Source organism: Python bivittatus, unplaced genomic scaffold (genome assembly GCF_059951505.1).
Source record: "Python bivittatus isolate LINGU-HERP-01145 unplaced genomic scaffold, Pbiv_v1 ctg000810_np1212, whole genome shotgun sequence".
NCBI lineage: Eukaryota > Metazoa > Chordata > Lepidosauria > Squamata > Pythonidae > Python > Python bivittatus.
Window position 1 is genome coordinate 1,325,408 of NW_028277111.1, and position 16,828 is coordinate 1,342,235.

At 45.5% G+C, this 16,828-nt stretch overlaps 1 protein-coding gene across 2 annotated transcripts; it reads right to left on the minus strand.

Annotated features, from left to right (window-relative positions):
- Nucleotides 1–2,484: 2,484 nt before the first annotated feature.
- LOC103056685 (uncharacterized) lies at nucleotides 2,485–14,653 on the minus strand. Of its 2 annotated transcripts, none has more exons than XM_088129617.1 (4): nucleotides 14,510–14,653; nucleotides 10,429–11,355; nucleotides 7,562–7,688; nucleotides 2,485–3,991 (listed from the first exon to the last, which is right to left on the minus strand). In XM_088129617.1, the coding sequence occupies exons 2-4, from the start codon at nucleotides 11,074–11,076 to the stop codon at nucleotides 3,153–3,155; spliced, it is 1,614 nt and encodes a 537-aa protein (XP_087985743.1). In that variant the 5' UTR covers nucleotides 11,077–11,355; nucleotides 14,510–14,653; the 3' UTR covers nucleotides 2,485–3,152. The 2 variants fall into 2 exon arrangements, with proteins under 2 accessions (XP_087985743.1, XP_087985742.1); XM_088129616.1 differs by having other exon boundaries at nucleotides 7,562–7,721.
- Nucleotides 14,654–16,828: the final 2,175 nt, after the last annotated feature.

A 16,828-nucleotide genomic window follows, 5' to 3' on the forward strand; every position in this document is an offset into this window, starting at 1 on the left:
TTCCCCAGCCAGCCATGCTGGCTGGGGAATTCTGGGAGTCGAAGTCCACCCATCTTAAAGTTGCCAAGTTTGAAAAACACTGAACTAGACACTATGGGAGAGCCAGTGTGGTATGGTGGTTGGACTAGGAGCCAGGAGGAGACCTGGAGTAGCCATAGGGGATTCTGGGCCAGCCCCCTCCTCTCAGTCCCAGGGCCAGTGAAGGTCTAGTTGTGAAGGAGCCTAACCCTGAGCGGGGAGATCCAGGTTCTAGTCCTCCCTTAGCCCCAGAAGGTCCTAGAAGACTTTGGGCCAATCCCTCCTGCTCAGCCCCAAATAAAGGTGCTGGACTGGAACTGGGGTCTCCACCTAGCCACCCTCTGGCCCAACCTACTTCAGTGTGGCAGTTGTGGGGAGAAAACTAGAGAAGGGAACACTGCGTATGTCACTTTGAGTTGACAGGCAAGACATAAACAAACTTCCTTTTCTCTCTCCTGATTTTTTCATTGTTCCTTTCATTGGCTGACCCAATGTTCTAGTATTTTAACCCAAGTTCTAGTATTTTAAAACAGAATCCAGTTTCTCCAGTATTTTTCTTATTACGGGGAGTCCCCAGTTTAAGAATGAGTTCCGTTCCCAAGTTTGTCCTTAAGTCAAATGTGTATGTAAGCCAGGGAGGAATGGAAAAGTATTGTGCCTGTGATTCTTGCAGGACAGCAAGGATGTATTCACCCATAGCTGACCCTTCTAGGTTAGCCTACATCTAACCTTGGTAACCTATTAACTGTATTCACCTGTAGCCAACATCTCTTGAGGAAACAAAAGATGTGGGGACGGGTCCGCTGCACAAGAGAGATCAAAGAGAAATTCCAGTTAAGGTGATGAAGAACTTCTTGAACAATCAGTAATCTCTAAATATTATATCTCCTTGAAGCAAAATGTATAAAAACCCTGATCTTTGTGTTCAGGGAGCCTCTTTAGATAGGGGTATCCCCTTTACTGCTGCGTCCCAATAAAGGAATTTTGCTCTAAAGGGTTTCTCGTGTCTGGTGAAGTTATTGGCCGTCATCTCCGGGCTAAGAACCCTGTTTTGGGTCCAACACCAGAACTGTATTATTGTATAATACTGTATAAGTAGTATTGTGTAATGAACTCGAATCATTGTGTATTTAACTCGGATTTTGCTACAAGAGGCTCCGTTCTTAACTGTGGGTTGTCTGTAACTCCGGCGGTCTTAACCCAGCAACCACCTGGTATATCCCATCTTGGTTTAGTTTAATCTGGTAAGCTAAAAGCCCCAAACATCCTAACATTTTCTGCTAAGAAATGGAATCTAGCTCAGGGATCATTTTAATTCCCCTTTTTTGTACCTTCCTCACCTCCGCAGTGCCCTGCTTGAGATGGAAGCAGAGAATCCGTAAGTTCTCGCGCTTTTGCTGAAAGCCATCTCCATGTTGGCAAAGCCATTTTCAGCCCTCTTCTAACACCTGGACCCTCAGTAGAAGAAACACATATTCGCCGACAAATTCTTTTAACACACATCAACATCTCTGCCCTCCTCCTTTTATTGGTCAAGGTTTTCATGAAACAATCCAGCATTGCCAAGCACCAGCTGCAAGCATAAGCTGCATTTGCAACACCACCTCTGGGCCCCAACCCAGATCCTGGAGGTTTGCTTAGGTAATACAATGGTGGGGAGCTGAAGTTGGAGAAGGGCTACAATTGTTGAAATTATTACTGTTGGTCGCACAGTCAGCCAGATATTTAGGCTGGATTTGACATTTTTATCCACCTGTTGAGTCCTTCCCAAGGACCTGGGATAGGCAGATGTTGTTTGATGGTGTTTGAGGTATCATCGCAGGATGGAAGCTGTTCCAAGCAAAGCTTCCTTTTACAATGGACTGATGGTGATTTTGTCAATGCTGATGGTCTTCAAGTGGTGCTCCAGATGTTTTGGGATTGCACCCAAGTTGGTGTTGTCATCATCATCACCATCTTAAATTTATTAGCCACCCAACTCCAACAGACTTCCCATAAATCTTGAAATGGGAGCATACTCAGAACTTGGTCTGGTCCACCTTTGGCCAGTTGTAAACCCCATGGCATAGAGATTAAAAGGGAACTATTATAAATAATTTGAACTGTGGTGCTGGAGAAGACTCTTAAGAGTCCCCTGGACTGCTAGGAGGTCAAACCAGTCAATCTTAAAGGAAATCAACCCTGATTGCTCATTGGAAGGACTGATAATGAAGCTCAAGCTCAGATACTTTGGTCACCTAATGCGAAGAGAGGACTCTTTGGAAAAGACCCTGATGCTGGGAAAGATGGAAGGCCAAAGGAGAAGGGGACGGCAGAGGATGAGATGGTTAGATAGCATCACTGAAGCAATGAGCATGAAACTGAGCAAACTCAGGGAGGCAGTGAAGGACAGGAAGGCCTGGCGCAATATGGTTCATGGGGTCACGAAGAGTCGGACACGACTTAACAACTGAACAACAACAACAATTATAAATAACTGGCATATTTATTTTTTACCCCACCCGAACCCTGTATGTTAATATCTTTTTTATCAGCAGCACCTTGGAAGATATTATTTATGTATGTATTTGGTTTTATTGTATTTTATACAATTTTATCATATTTTAATTATTTATTTGTTGCTTTTATTGTAAACCGCCCAGAGTTACTTTCTTGTGAGACGGACGGTGTCCAAATTTGAAATATAAATAAAATAAATAAATCATTATTTTATTAATGGGGGGAAGCATACAAATTCATCTATTACTTTAGGGAACTGCAACATTTGAAAAATTCTGGATTAGCTCAATCAGTGCCTGTTTAGAAGGCACTGGAAATACAACAGGCCTCATAACAAATCAGAATATCTGTCCATCTACCCCACTGTTTAACTCTGATTGGCAGCAGGTCTCAGACAGAGAAAGGTTAATAATAATACTATTTATTTATTATTTAATGTATGTCTTTTGCTCTGCTCTGTCATCTTTCCATCTGAAGAGGCAGGGAATGTTCCGTCTGCAAAAAGGGATCCTATTCTGGAGTTATGGTCTCTTCTTCTGCATCTAGCACACACTAAGACAGATGTGCAAGATGCATGAGACCACAGCAGAGAAGTGTCCAGCAGACCCTCAAGTTCCCCCCTCAGAGTCCCTCAATTAGAGGATCCGTTCGCTCACGTGAATTTGCTGGTGTTTGACAAAGTTTGAAATGTATTGGTACCTCTTCCCACAGTCCTGGCATTCATAGGATTTCTCACCCAGGTGGACATGCTGATGCTTGTTGAGGCTCTCCTTGCTGCAGAAGCCCCTCTGGCATTCTGGGCACTCGTAGAGCTTCTCCCCAGCGTGGCTCCAGTGATGGGAGACCAGGTGACTCTGGCTAATGAAGCTTTTCCCGCAGTGGAGGCACCTGCAGGGCCTCTCTCCCGCGTGGACTCTCAGGTGCTTCACAAACTCTTCTTTCCAGCGATAGGTTTTCTCACAGGCGGGACAAGCAAAGGGCTTCTCTCCCATGTGGATCCGCTGGTGGCTGATCAGCTTCCCTCTCTCGCGGAAGCTTTTCCCACACTCGGGACATGCGTGTGGTTTCTGTCCAGTGTGGATTCTCTGGTGCCGGATCAGTTTGTCTCTCCGGCGGAAAGTCTTCCCACACTCTAGGCACACGTGGGGTTTTTCGCCCGAATGCATCTTCTGGTGCCGGATGAGGGTCGATTTGTGCTGGAAATTCTGCCCGCATTCTGGGCATAGGTGTTTGATCGTTCTGCTATGGCAGCCCGCTTCTTCCAGAGACCTGGCGGCTTTCCCTGGGACTGGAGCTTCGCCCCATATCATCATGGGTGGCTGCTCCTGCAATCTCTTTGACACGCAACTTTCTGCAAAGTTTTTGCAACTTAGCATCAGGTGCCCGGCAGCTTCCCCGGGGAATTTTCTGCAGGTTTGTGCTGGGCCCCAAAGTCTCTGGAGCCCATCCTTTTCCTCACATGGGGTACCGACCCCTGAAGAGAAAGCAAGTGAGATGGGAACAAGGCCCAGTTAGAAAAGATGCATCACTTTTTTGCAACTCCCACAGTCCTTCAAGACTGAACTTAAATGCAGTTTTACTACTTAAAAATGTAAGGTAGGTATGTTAAGCCTTTGACAGGTAACATCAACCTACTTTACTTTTTTATTTAAAAATTCCAGCCTGACCCCTCCAGTGACATTAATATGCCACTGTTTGGACCTTGGAACCAAAAGGTTTTAAAGTAAAAATGAGGCCGCCTTTAGGAGTAAGGAAACCAAAGGGGGAGTCCAGTATGTGGGCATCAGATTGATAGACTGAGGATTTTATGGTTGTAAAAGTGTTATTTTTACTCTAAGTCTGTATCGATTGTACAAGTAGTCCTCGACTTACGACCACAATAGGGACCAGGAAATTCATCAAGTAGTAGAGTAGTTAAGCAAGGTATCACATAACCACACCTGATTTTATGACATTTTCTGTGGCGGTCATTAAGCAAATCATGCAGTTCCTGATTTGACTTTGCTTGTTGGAATCTGGCTGGGAAGGTCGCAAATGGCGATCACGTGACCCCGGGATGCTGCAACCATTGTAAATACATGCCAGTTGCCAAGCACCCAAATTTTGATCACATGACCATGGGGACACTGCAATGATCATGAGTGCAAGGACAGGTCATCACTTTTTTAGAGCTATTGTAACTTCAAACAGTCGCTAAACAAATGGCCATAAGTCAAGGACTACCTGTATTGCTTTTGTGTAACTTTAATTGTTAGTTTTTTACTTGTTAATTTTGACTGTGGTTGGATTGTACCTTGATGGGATGTATGTTATAAACACATTTTTTGTTCGTTGCATCAAAGAAAGAAGAGCCTCCTTAGTATCCTTCCATATTTACCATATGTACCCTCCTACTATTCTATTAACCTAAAATGGGTCTGCCCTTCCCAACCTGATGACTTTTTGATGTATATGGTTTCAATTCCCATAATTCCTTGTAGGCGCAATATTGAGATTAGAGATACGCTAAAGGACAATGATTATGCTGGCTAGGAACTATGGGAGTTGGTTCTGCACATCTGGAGGGCACCAGATAGAGGAAAATTCAGCTAGGTCCCTGGACCAGTTTATGGTAGTACCAAGAGTGGATCTTGAGAATAAAATTAGACAAGAAATAAAAGGAAAGAGGTGAAAGAAACAGGAAGAAACAAGAACGAAGGCAGAACAATTGCACATAGAGAAAGTATGAAAAAGTACAGGTTAAGTCCTTGGGTTATGGTGGCAATTGGGACCAGAATTTCCATCACTAAGCGCTGTGGCTGTAAAGTGTGACATCGTGTGACCTCATCACTTGCCAACAGCAATCCCAGCAGCTGTCATAACCCTAGGACCATGTGCGTCATTAAGCAGGAACGGGCAGGAGTCCCAGGCAAGCAGGCCAGTGGTGTGCAGGTGCTACAGGGGGCACCACAGGCAGGTACTACAGAGTGCAGGCAGGTGTGTAGGTGCCATGGGGAGATGGGGGCACCGTGGGCAGGCACTATGGACCATGGACAAGCAAACAAGCGGCAGGAGTGGGAGCAACTTCTGACTTCCTGCTGGCTTCCCCACTGACTTTGCTTGTGGGAAGCCAGCAGGAGCACTGGTAATCACAATCCTGTGGCTGCAGCTTACTCTGACATCGCAATCGCAAGCCGGGCACCAATACCTGGATCATGGTCATGTGACCATGGGGGCACTGTGACGGCCAGAACTTTGAGGACAGGTCATAAGTACCACTTGTTCAGCACCTTCGTAACTTTGAATGGTTGCTGAACGAGTGGTCATAATCCGAGGACTACCTATAATAGAAAGCAGATTAATTTCCCAAGAAAACAAATCGAAAGTGGGTGTGAGAAAAGAAGATACAAAAGCTGCTTGGAACAGAGGGAAAAGAATTATGGGCCAGAGAAAGTCACCACAGAGCATAGACAAAGTTGATAAGAAGTATGAAAAAAGATGTTGGATAGAATGATGAAGTGAAAGAGGCTGTGGATGAGGGAAAACCCCATATAAGAGAATGCTATTCTGGTCTATGGCCATTACAAAGGTTGATTTGATTCAAGAGAATGGTGTAAAACATGAGAGTGTAAGAAAAGGAGCAACGGCAAATGTAAAAAATACAGAGGGATTCGTTTGTAATCCCAGTGTGGAGGGGAAGATGACAGCCTTCTAAGCAAAAGGATACAAGAGGTGACCATGATCAAAATGTGTGGGCAAGGTGGCTTTATGATAGGCAGGGAGAGTGAGTTTTTTGCTCTTCAGCAGGTCACTGAGAAATGTATGAATGAGAAAAAATAAAGTTTATTGTATGACTGTGGATTTAGAAAAAGTGTATGATAAAGTGAATAGTACTGAATTATGGAATGTTGTGCATGAATGTGCTATTGAAAATTAGTTGCCGAACGTGGTAATTAATTGTAAAGCATATGCGAGAATAAATGGAATGCCTAGCAAACGGATTTAACATTGAACAGGAAACAAGGCCAGAATCCTCTCCGTTGTTTAATGCGTTTATGCATGAAGATATAAAGATGGCTTGTGAGGATGGCAGAGGTGGGTTGATGGGGATGTGAACAAATGTGAGTTCTGGTATGCCGGCGATGCCAATTATCTGTAGCAAATATAAAATTGTAAAATGCAATAACGAGTATGGATCTGAAAATTAAAATACACACATACACACGTGTACGTTTGACAGGGAAAATTGAGTGAATGATTGCAAGTTACACAGAAATGGTGGAAAACTAGAACAAGTAAATGAATTTGTGCACCTTTCAGAACATTTACTAAATATGGGAAAAAGGATTTTTAATTTTAATTTTTAAAAAGTTAATATAATTTTAATGCATGCAAATGTTGGTAGAAAGGAATGAATAGAAGGTCGTTTATTGACCAAAATATGTGTCGGTTAAAAGAAGCAACAAATAGCTGTGTAAATGAGCTTACTTCAGTCCACTTCATTACCTGGAAGTAAAACTTGGCAACTTCAGGAGAAATATAAAAGTAAGTTGAATGCAGTTAAGAAACGCATATGGTAAAACAAGAAGAGAAGTCAATGGGTATTGAATGAAAGGACATGTCTAGGACATGAATGGAAACTTCTGGACTGTCATGTGACCATGATGGACTTATGATGTCACTTCCCATTCAGTTGTTAAGTGAGTCACTGTGGTCTTTAAACAAAACATCATGTGACCACAACTTGCACTTTTATGTCCGCATTTTCCATTAACTGCTTGTCACAAGCCATTTGGGAAGTGCGCAAATGGCGATCATGTGACCACAGGACACTGCAATGGTCATAAATGTGAGGACTGGTTGCAAAGTTTTTTTACACCATCATAACTTTGAACAGTTGTTATACAAGGCAGTCGGTAAGCGACGACTACCTGAACTTATACAGCCTTCCATTAAAAATCCTACGCATGCTTAATAGGGAGTAAGTCCCACTGAGCCCAGCAGGACTTACTTCAGAGTAAACATGCAAAGGATGGAGTCAGCAACCACTCTGGTGGAACCATACCCAGGGATCCAGCGTCTCTCTTCCACTCCTGCTTGATCTCCTTGAACAGGGCTCCCTCCCAGGCCTCTGCTGGATCTTGCTCTCCTTCAGGGGAATTCACCACCGCCTCTACGAAAGGCCTCAAATCCTGCAATGAGAGCCAAAGGATTGCCGTGCAGAGCTGGAAGAGAAAGAGCATCCAAGACTAGGCCTGCCCATAGCAATCTTGAGTGGCAACTTTCCCATTTTTAGAACAATTAGATTTCATTTTGGATGCAGAACGATCGTGAGCAGAGGCCATAAAAACAAAATTGCAGTCATAATGGACCCACTCAGTCCAAGTCAAAGTGGGTATAGCAGGGCACTGGGGAGAAGCTGTTTGCAGGGATGGCATTCCATTTAGGAAACGCCCTGCCACGCAGGTGAAGACGGCTTTCCTCTTGCCCAGGCTTCTGACAAACTCCAAACCAGTCTGAAAACAAATTCAATTTTGCTGTCCCTAAGCCTCCCTTTTCTAGTATTGTTTATTACTTCATGCCACAGATGGAGAAGTTTTAAGTAGCAAACAAAACTTGCCCACTCACCAGAGGTGACTCGGAGTTCAGAGCTGGCGAGCAAGGGGCAGAGTGGTCTCTTCACCCTCCATCCTCCCCCCACCCCTCGTTTCTGTGCTGGCTATGGAAGAAGGGAAGTTTCACCTTCATCACTTTTCCTCCTGTCATTAAATGACCTAAATGACAACATTTGGAGTCCCTTCTAAACGGAAAGCCCAGGACTGTAGCAGAAGCATCTGCAGGTGGGTTCAAAGGGAGGGGATGATGAAAGGAGCATTGTGCTATTTCAATGCAACCTGCACCCCTTCTGTACATTCATGACATGCACATGTACCAAAAGGGGTGGCACTTGTGATGCGATAGCATGACGCTTTTTCCATTATTTTGATGAATGTACAGGTAGTCCTCACTTATTGACTGCTTGTTCAGCAACTGTTTGAAGTTACAACAGCACTGAAAAAGGAGACTTACGACTAGTCCTCGATGTTGCAGCTGTTGCAGCATACCCGCAATCACGTGATCATGATTCGGGCACTTGGCAACCAGCATGCATTTATGATGGTCAGTGTCCCGCGGTTGCAGCATCCTGCAACCTTCACAGCCAGCTTCTGACAACCAAAATCAATGGGGAAGCCAGCAGGAAGTTAAAAGTCAAGGTCACATAACATGATATTTCATAACTGTGGGTGATTTGCTTAATGACCGCAGCCAGAACTGACTTTGTAAGTCAGGCACGGTCACATGTTTCACTTAGTGACGGAGCTGCCGGTCCTAATTGCAGTCAGTAAATGAGGACTACCTGTACTGGCTGTTGCAGAGGTCTCTGGCTGTAGGCAGCACTGGGAAGTTGCAAAATGATCCTAGAAAAAGGCAGTGGCAAAGGAACCTGGCCAACAGATGTGCCAGACTACAAATCCCCTAGTCCTTAGCCATGGGCAACCAGAAGAGGTTAGACTAGGGAAGGCGGGCGTAGTCCTTTCTGTTGCCAAGAAAACTCTGCCACTGTATCCATGAAGCCATCAGGAGCTGCCCTGAAGAAGACTTTCCTTTTACGTGGGTGGACCACAGTTCCTGACCAATGTTAAATTGTCATTCGTTTTCTTCAGGGAATTCTCCCTGAGCAGCACAAAACACACCAAGGGGGGGAACACCTGAGGCCTGAAATCCCTAAATGCCACAAGGTGTTGATGATTTTATCCTGTAGCCTCTTTGATCTTAAGAAAGGAGGTTGAAAATGACCAACACTGGGATGGGATTGGCCGTTCTCACCAAGTTCGGGCTGATTTTCACATCTATTCTGTTTTAATATTGACAGGAGTCACAAGAGCCCCGTCACTGATCTGCAGAATATATCTGCACACAGAGCAGACAAGGAATGTTAACATTCAGTTATCCTCCCACATGTACCTACTTCTGAGTAAGCCTGCATAAACCTCTGCATTAACAATTTCCATCGAATTGCTTCCATCTCTCTGGCTCGGGCATCCAATCCATATTTACAATTATTTGGAAGTAAGCCTGATTGAATTCTGAGAAAGCAGGAACTAGCCTGGGCTATTATTCCTAAGGCTGGCCAGAGGGGTTGGAGCACAACCCCTATTATCCCCAGCCATCTGGACCAGGATGGCTAAGAAGGAGGGGTTCAGCTTCCCCCTGGCACAATTCCAACCTGCGCAGGGAAGATACTGTACTTCTGACTGGGGACTGTGCTTATCTGTAGCTTTAACACAGTGCTTCAGCAGTAGCCCTGAGCAGAGAGAAGCCCTTGACCCCTATCTTGACTGTTTTGAACTCCTCTGCAGATAATCCTACCTTTCAGCCCTTGCAATTCTCCCGGTGTCACTTTTTTTTTTTTTTTAGATATTTTACCCTTTATTATTTTTATAAATAACTCAAGGCAGCGAACATCCCTAATACTCCTTCCTCCTCCTATTTTCCCCACAACCACCACCCTGTGAGGTGAGTTGGTCTGAGAGAGGGGGATTGGCCTAAGGCAGGACTAGAACTCACCGTCTCCTGGTTTGTAGCCTGGTGCCTTCACCACTACTTAACGACCGGACTAGGAAACCAAAGTCATGTGGATTGATACCACTTTTATTGTAAAGTTAACTAACAGAATCTTGCAAGCATGAACGTTCCTCCCCCCTTTACCTTCATGAGAACTAGGGGGGTGCCTCTCTGAGACACTTGTGCACATAACAGTTCTGACCCAGGCTCAGGTTTGTTTTATCTGATCATTGCCTTTGCAGTGTCTCTTCCTCCTGTCCCTCAAGGCCATTCCCTCTTGCTTCTGCACACAGAGATTCCAAGTTTTGCGGGATGAGATCTAGTTACCTGCTGTTCCCGTTGCTCTGCCTCTTGCTGCCTGTGGAGGAAGTCCTCCACAAGCCCAATCACGTGCGCGCAGGATTCGGGGTCCCACTCTCGGACCCAGCCCTGCAGTTCTTGGGGCAAGACGGCCAGGAACTGCTCCAGGATCACCAGCTCCACAATCTGCTCCTTGCTGCGTCTCTCTGGTTTCAGCCACCGGTGGCACAGAGCCCAGAGCTCACAGTAGACTTCACGCAAGCCCCTGGCCTCCGGGAAGCGTTGCTGAGTTTCCACTCCATCTGTTTCCCATCGAAGGAGAGCGGTCGTCCCCCTCCCACAGTCCTGCCTCACTCCAGCGTTGTTTGACCTGAGGGAAGGCTGGTGCCCGTCCACCGCAAGGGCAGAGACTGGCCAAACTCCCGACTCTCCTGCCAGCCATTTGCAAGTCCCAGTCATGCCCTCAAAGCTGGCAAAGGGCCCAGTAAACAACAGATGTTCCCCCCCTGACTGAGAACAAGCAACCCTTAATTCTCCCTTCTCTTCAGCTTCCCAACCTGCCTCCGGTTCCTGCTTGATGCGTATCGGCGTGACCCGTCCCAGGGGCTCGCCAACATGCACCACTTGAATATCCTGAGCGCCCGGCTCAACCGGCTCTCGCATCCCCGTTTTCATCACCTCCGGCTGCTCGAGCCCGGCCTGGAACCGGAGGCACCGGGGCAGCGGTGCTGCTCCTCCTGCGGCAGCCGTTTTGTCTCATCTTTACTCCAGCGCGGGAGCGTCTCTGTCTCACGGTCCTCAGCGCAAACCCAAGGAAAACATTCTGTCTTTTTCGTTGGGATGGGTTGATTCGAATTCATTCAGGAGTAAGGAGGGAGAATCGGAATCTCTTCTTGAAGAATCAGCATTCAACGGCAGGAGGGAACATTTTGGGAAGACAACAGGAATTTCCCTCTGAAAGAGTCCAAGAGGAAGAACACGAGCAGTGATATTTTTAAAGAAACTCAAGAATACATATCTGACAACTCGATTGGCCCACCTTCAAACGTGAATAGAAACATAAGAAGCCGTGTCGCATATCTCCACGAGGGTCTTTTTTATTATTTTTCTTTTTTTTCCTTCCAAACTAAAATATGACCCATTCATTTATGGAGATCTCTAAAGGATCTCCTGCTTTTACTGCCATCAGCAAACCTTTACCTAATATGGAAAGTCTTCTGCTTTCTCCCTTCTTTCTTTCTGTTCTTTTTTTAATCGTTTTTATTGAAGCTTACAGATACCTCCTTTATTTCTTTAGGTATGTATATCAATCTATCAGAGGTAATAGGATGCGGTAGAATGGGGGCGGGGGAAAGATAAAGAACAGCGCAATCATTTTATAAATGCTTAACCAAGCACCAAAGTAATTTTGATTAAGTAACTTTAATTTAATTTAATTTAATTTAATTTAATTTAATTTAATTTACTCTGGGTGTAGAGTCAGGAAGATGACCTTGACTGAGATAGGCAGGAACTGTTACTTAGGCAAAAGGGGCTGAAACATTTATTAAGTCCAGAGCATAGAGATAACATTCGAAAGCAGCTGAAGGAGATGCCTCCCTAATTCACTACAGCAGAGTTTCTCAACCTGGGCAACTTTAAGACGGGTGGACTTCAACTCCCAGAATTCCCCAGCCAGCCATGCTGGCTGGGGAATTCTGGGAATTGAAGTCCACCCATCTTAAAGGGCTGGCTGGGGAATTTTGGGAATTGAAGTCCACCCATCTTAAAGTTGCCCAGGTTGAGAAACCCTGCACTAGAGTATAAAAAGGAGGTCCAGCACAGACTTATAGTCAATAAAAGTAGTTTCAGCCTTACTGTGGAGTCAATTTCCCGGCCTGGCCTATCTAGCGGGCTTGGCATAGTGTTGAAAATCCCGGTTAGAAACCGGGAGACTGGGAGTTCTAGCCCTGCCTTAGGCAGAAAGCCAGCTGGGTGACTTTGGACCAGTCGCTCTCTTTCAACCCTAGGAAGGAGGCGGCAATTGGCAAACCACTTCTGAAATCTTGCCAAGAAAAGTACAGGGATTTGGCCAGGCATTTGCCCGGAATCAAGAAGGATGCAAAGATGGGGGGAAAAATATATTATGGATCTATAGGCCAGTGATGGCAAACCTATGACACATGTGTCAAAGGTGACCCGCCACGACCATTTGGGTGACACACCAGGGTTCACCAACACCCGACAACCACGATTCTCCCTGTTTGAGCTACCAAAGAAACCGAGTTTGTTTTACTTGTATTTCATTTGTGTAACTATTGGACGTTTCTTTATATGATACATAGCACCACGTGTGACTGGACTGTTTTTTTTTTTTAATAAATGAATATGTAAAGAATTGTTTCTCTTTTGTTCGGGGGTGGGGGTGACATGCCAGCTGTGTCAAGTTAGGCATTTTCGGAATTTTTGACACGCCGAGCCCAAAAGGTTCACCATCGAGGCTACAGACTGTCAATTTTGCCTTCTGTGGTTCTGTGATATATATTTATGCCTGTCCCTAAGTCTGTCGTTCTGATTGATAGAGGATTGCCTAAGACTAGGAATGCAACCTTCCTTGAGACCCCTCCTTCCACCCACATCCCCAAACCTCCTCTCCCCTCAGTTCCCCCTCCCTTAGGAATATAAATTAGAAGGTGGGGCCCCGAGTTACTACATTTCAAGTGACAGTTCCAATTCCCAAGCATCACTTACTCTAAGCCTGGAATCCTATATAGGACGGCTGTGCAGTGCTTCCAACACGATTCCAAAGAGATGCTTTGGCGTGTGCAGAGTTGCCCACCCAGCACCTCTCTGCAATTTTTTTAAGGGGCCTTGCTTTTTCCTAAACTGCTTCACACCCTCTTGCACTCCAAAGCACCTTCATACACCGACACAAACAACTAATTTTGCAAAAGCGCATCAAAACGTAACCCACAAGTGAAATCACTTTGGGTTGTGGATGCTGGATACTGGGGAGGGGAGAGGGGAGGATCCAGATAATCAGAAGCAGGGGAACGGAATAAATCAGTGTTTTTCAAAGTTGGTAACCATAAGCTGTGTGGATTTTGACTCCCAGAATTCCCCAGCCATGCATGGGGAGCCGAGTTCTGGGAGTTGAAGAGAGTTCTGGGAGTTGAAGTCCACTTGCATGCTGGCTGGGGAATTCTGGGAGTTGAAGTCCACACATCCTAAAGTTGCCAATTTTGAAATACACTGGAATAAATTAACCTGGAAATTTGCACAGATGACTGGCTGGAACTCTGAAAAGCACCCCGATGTATGATGACATTTTGTTATCAGTCCCACTAAGAGAGGCTTATGGGTAGCACAGCTTTCTCCAACCTGATCTCTTCCATGTGGGGGACTACAACTCCCAGCATTCCTGCCTCTTTGGGAAATAGGGAAGTCCTAGTTTGAAAACTCATGTGCGGGCCCATCTGGCTCAGAAAATTTAATGTTTATGGTCATAGATCCTGGGCTCTATATAAATAAAAATATAACTGATCTCCCTTGATTTTTTAATTTAGTTTTTCCACTTAGGAAAAAAAGGCATCTGTGGATGTACTTGCAAAATCTTCTTCTTAGCAGTAAACCAAACACTAATATATTTGCAACTAGCCAAAGCAAATCTCCAGAAAGAGAGGAAAGAGAGGAAGAATAAAATCTGTTTCATTCACTGATATTTCAATATCTTTCCATAAGCTCGCTCTTCGGCCTCACGGTGGGGCCCAAAGAGGCTAAATGGCACGCATCAAAACCCAAATTCCAATCCAACCTGATGAAAAACAATAAAATAATATTATAATAAAAAAATAATAATAATAAACCCAGCCTCTTCCCAGCAGAGGCGTCCCAGCAGCAAATGCCCAATTCTCTTAGGAGCCCCACCCGAGCCGCGCAGAGGAAGACGCTGCCCTTTTAACTCCCACTAAATTTGCAAAAAAAACCCCTGGCCTCCACCGCGCACGGACCCTTCCTCCGGAGAGGGGAGACTTGCACTGGAGGAGGCACGCTGGCGCCGACAGGCTCTCCCCCTTGCACTTTCCAGCCCGCCCCAAGGCTGCCAGCCCCGTAGCATCCTTGCACTCACCCAGCCTTTTGCAGCGCGCCCGCCGCCAGGGCATCTCCTGCAAGAGGCGAAGACTCCGAAGCCGGGAGAAGCGCGCGCGCGCGCTCCTCGGAGCCGCGCAGGGGAGAAAAAGAGAGAGCGGCCCCCTCCCGCCGCCGCGGCTTCTCCTGGGGGCCCCTCTAGGAAAGGGAGGAGGTCTTGCTTTCCTTTAACCCTCCAAGGCCCGCACTGGAGAAGAGGCGCTGCGTTTTTGCTGCAGGAGGCAAAGCCACCTGTTCCTCCTCGCCCCTGCTCTTCTGGGCTGGCTGGCTTCGCGGGTGGTGCTAAATAAGGGAGCTTTATGGAAAGAACCCCAGGGGTGACCTTGCCCAGCTTGCTCAGCCTGGGTTTCCGAAGAACAGCGGCCAGGTTCACACACCTGGCTTAGCCCCAATCCGACAAACCGTGTTCTGACTTAGCGACTGGAATCAGACCTTTGTTCCCTAGGTTAGCCTTCCCCAAACCTGGCCAACAGATGTGCAGGGTTGCAAACCCCATCATCCTTAGCCACAGGTAACCAGAAGGGGTTAGGTCAATAATTCAAGTCCTAATCAAGGACCTAAGAATTATTAAGCTATTATTATTATTATATATACACAACAACGTGAAATCACAGCTGCCAGTTCTTTAGCTGGTGTTGGCCTTCATTCGCATCGAGTTCCTCCTAAGAACCCTGGATGTCGTAATGTACCAGCGTAGTATATGTGCGGATCCAAGCAATGTGGCCTTTTGTAAGTGGCAGATGGAAATGTTGTCATTCTTTCATTTCAGCTTCTTTTTTATTCTTATCCACCTCCTTTATCCAAGCTGCATTCTTGTATTTCTTTGGGTTGTCCCATAGCTGCACCCAGAACTGCCCCGTTTCTTCTTTGTCAAGCGTTGACTGGTTCATTGCAGTCTCTCCGTTGATGGATGGGTAGAAACGTTTCTGATTCGACTGAAATTGGAGATTCTGCCCGTAGTGTGCAATTGGAGCTTCGTATCTGCTGATCTTCTTGCCCATGGCTGCTATTTGCTGCTTTATTATTTCCAGTGCTTCCTTGAACTTCCTTGTTTCTAGGTGATACTTCTTGATCAGGTATTCTTTGGTCTTTTTGTTCTTCAGCTTCTTTTCTTTCATCTGTTCTAGCTTGCTTGCATCTGATCATACCACGCTAATCTTATTTTCCAATCCAATCTTCCATTTTGGTGGTGCACTGTTTGGCTTTTTTTCTTGTTTGTTGATTTTGCATCCAAGATATTCAGTTATAACTTCAGCTGTGCTGAACATTTATTGGTATGTTTCTTGCGGTGAGCTGGTGCTTATATTTGATATTACAGTATTGGCATCTTTTAAGACTTGTGCTAGCTGCTTCTTTGTAACAAGTTTCAATGCAGGTAACCTTATTCTGTTGTTTTTGTCCTGTTTTAGATGCTCAGTTATTCTTGGTTTCAGTTTCTCTTGTTTTTTAGTTGGAGGGCTTTGTTCTTTCTGAGGAGAAGGCAGAGGAGAGGGTGCCTGGTTTGGGAATGAAAACAATTCAATAGCTATGCTGGCTTCCTCTACTACTGATTCCCCTTGGTTTGCCTCTACAGTCTGAGCTACTTCTGGCAAGGCTTCAGTTTCTTTGCCCTGGGTAGACCTTGGCAGTTCTTCCAGTTCTACTTCTATGAATACTTTATTTCACATTATAAATCAACATTGATCTGCTACCCTCTGTTCTGCTATTTCTGATTTTGGATGTTCTTTCCAGAAGTGATACATTCTTTTCAGATATCCTCTTCTTATTGGACTTGATTTGTAATAGCAGATCATTATTTCTTTGTTTTCAGTCGTTTCAGCCTTTGTATATTTGCGACAGGTAAGCAACTTTTCTTCCAGTAGTCCTGCAGCTGCTGGCCCTGGTTGCTCAGCCAACAGTCCGGACTCCTGTCGCCCACTTGTCACCAGATGTCCAGGATCTCCAACACCTAGGGCTGTCCTTGTTGACCCGGGTGACAACTCATTCAGTATGGGTTTCTGTAAATTACATCTCACCATATGGTTTATGGGAGAGGCACTTTGTGTGGCTCCTCTGATGAGACCTGTCCAGTATGGTGGAGCCTCTGGCATAGCTCTCATCCTCCTTGGAGCACGCAAGCCCCACAATCATGTCAAGGTAGTGACTCACTGGGGAGTGGGGAGTTGTTGTTGTTGTTATTATTATTATTATTATTATTAGGATTTCCCTTTATTTTAGCCCCACAACAGCAATGCTGCCCAGAAGGCTGGGTTACAGAGAGAGAGAGACTGGCCTGAAGTCATACAGTAAATTTCCATGC

Bases quoted from the DNA above. Each gene is read 5' to 3' on its own strand.
- LOC103056685 (XM_088129616.1), bottom strand. From the start codon at position 11,076: ATGAAAACGGGGATGCGAGAGCCGGTTGAGCCGGGCGCTCAGGATATT. The intron at 7,722-10,428 runs GTAACTAGATCT...TTTCTCTTCCAG, and splicing joins CAGAGCAACGGGAACAGCAG to CTCTGCACGGCAATCCTTTG. The intron at 3,992-7,561 runs GTATGGTTCCAC...CTTTCTCTTCAG, and splicing joins GAGAGACGCTGGATCCCTGG to GGGTCGGTACCCCATGTGAG.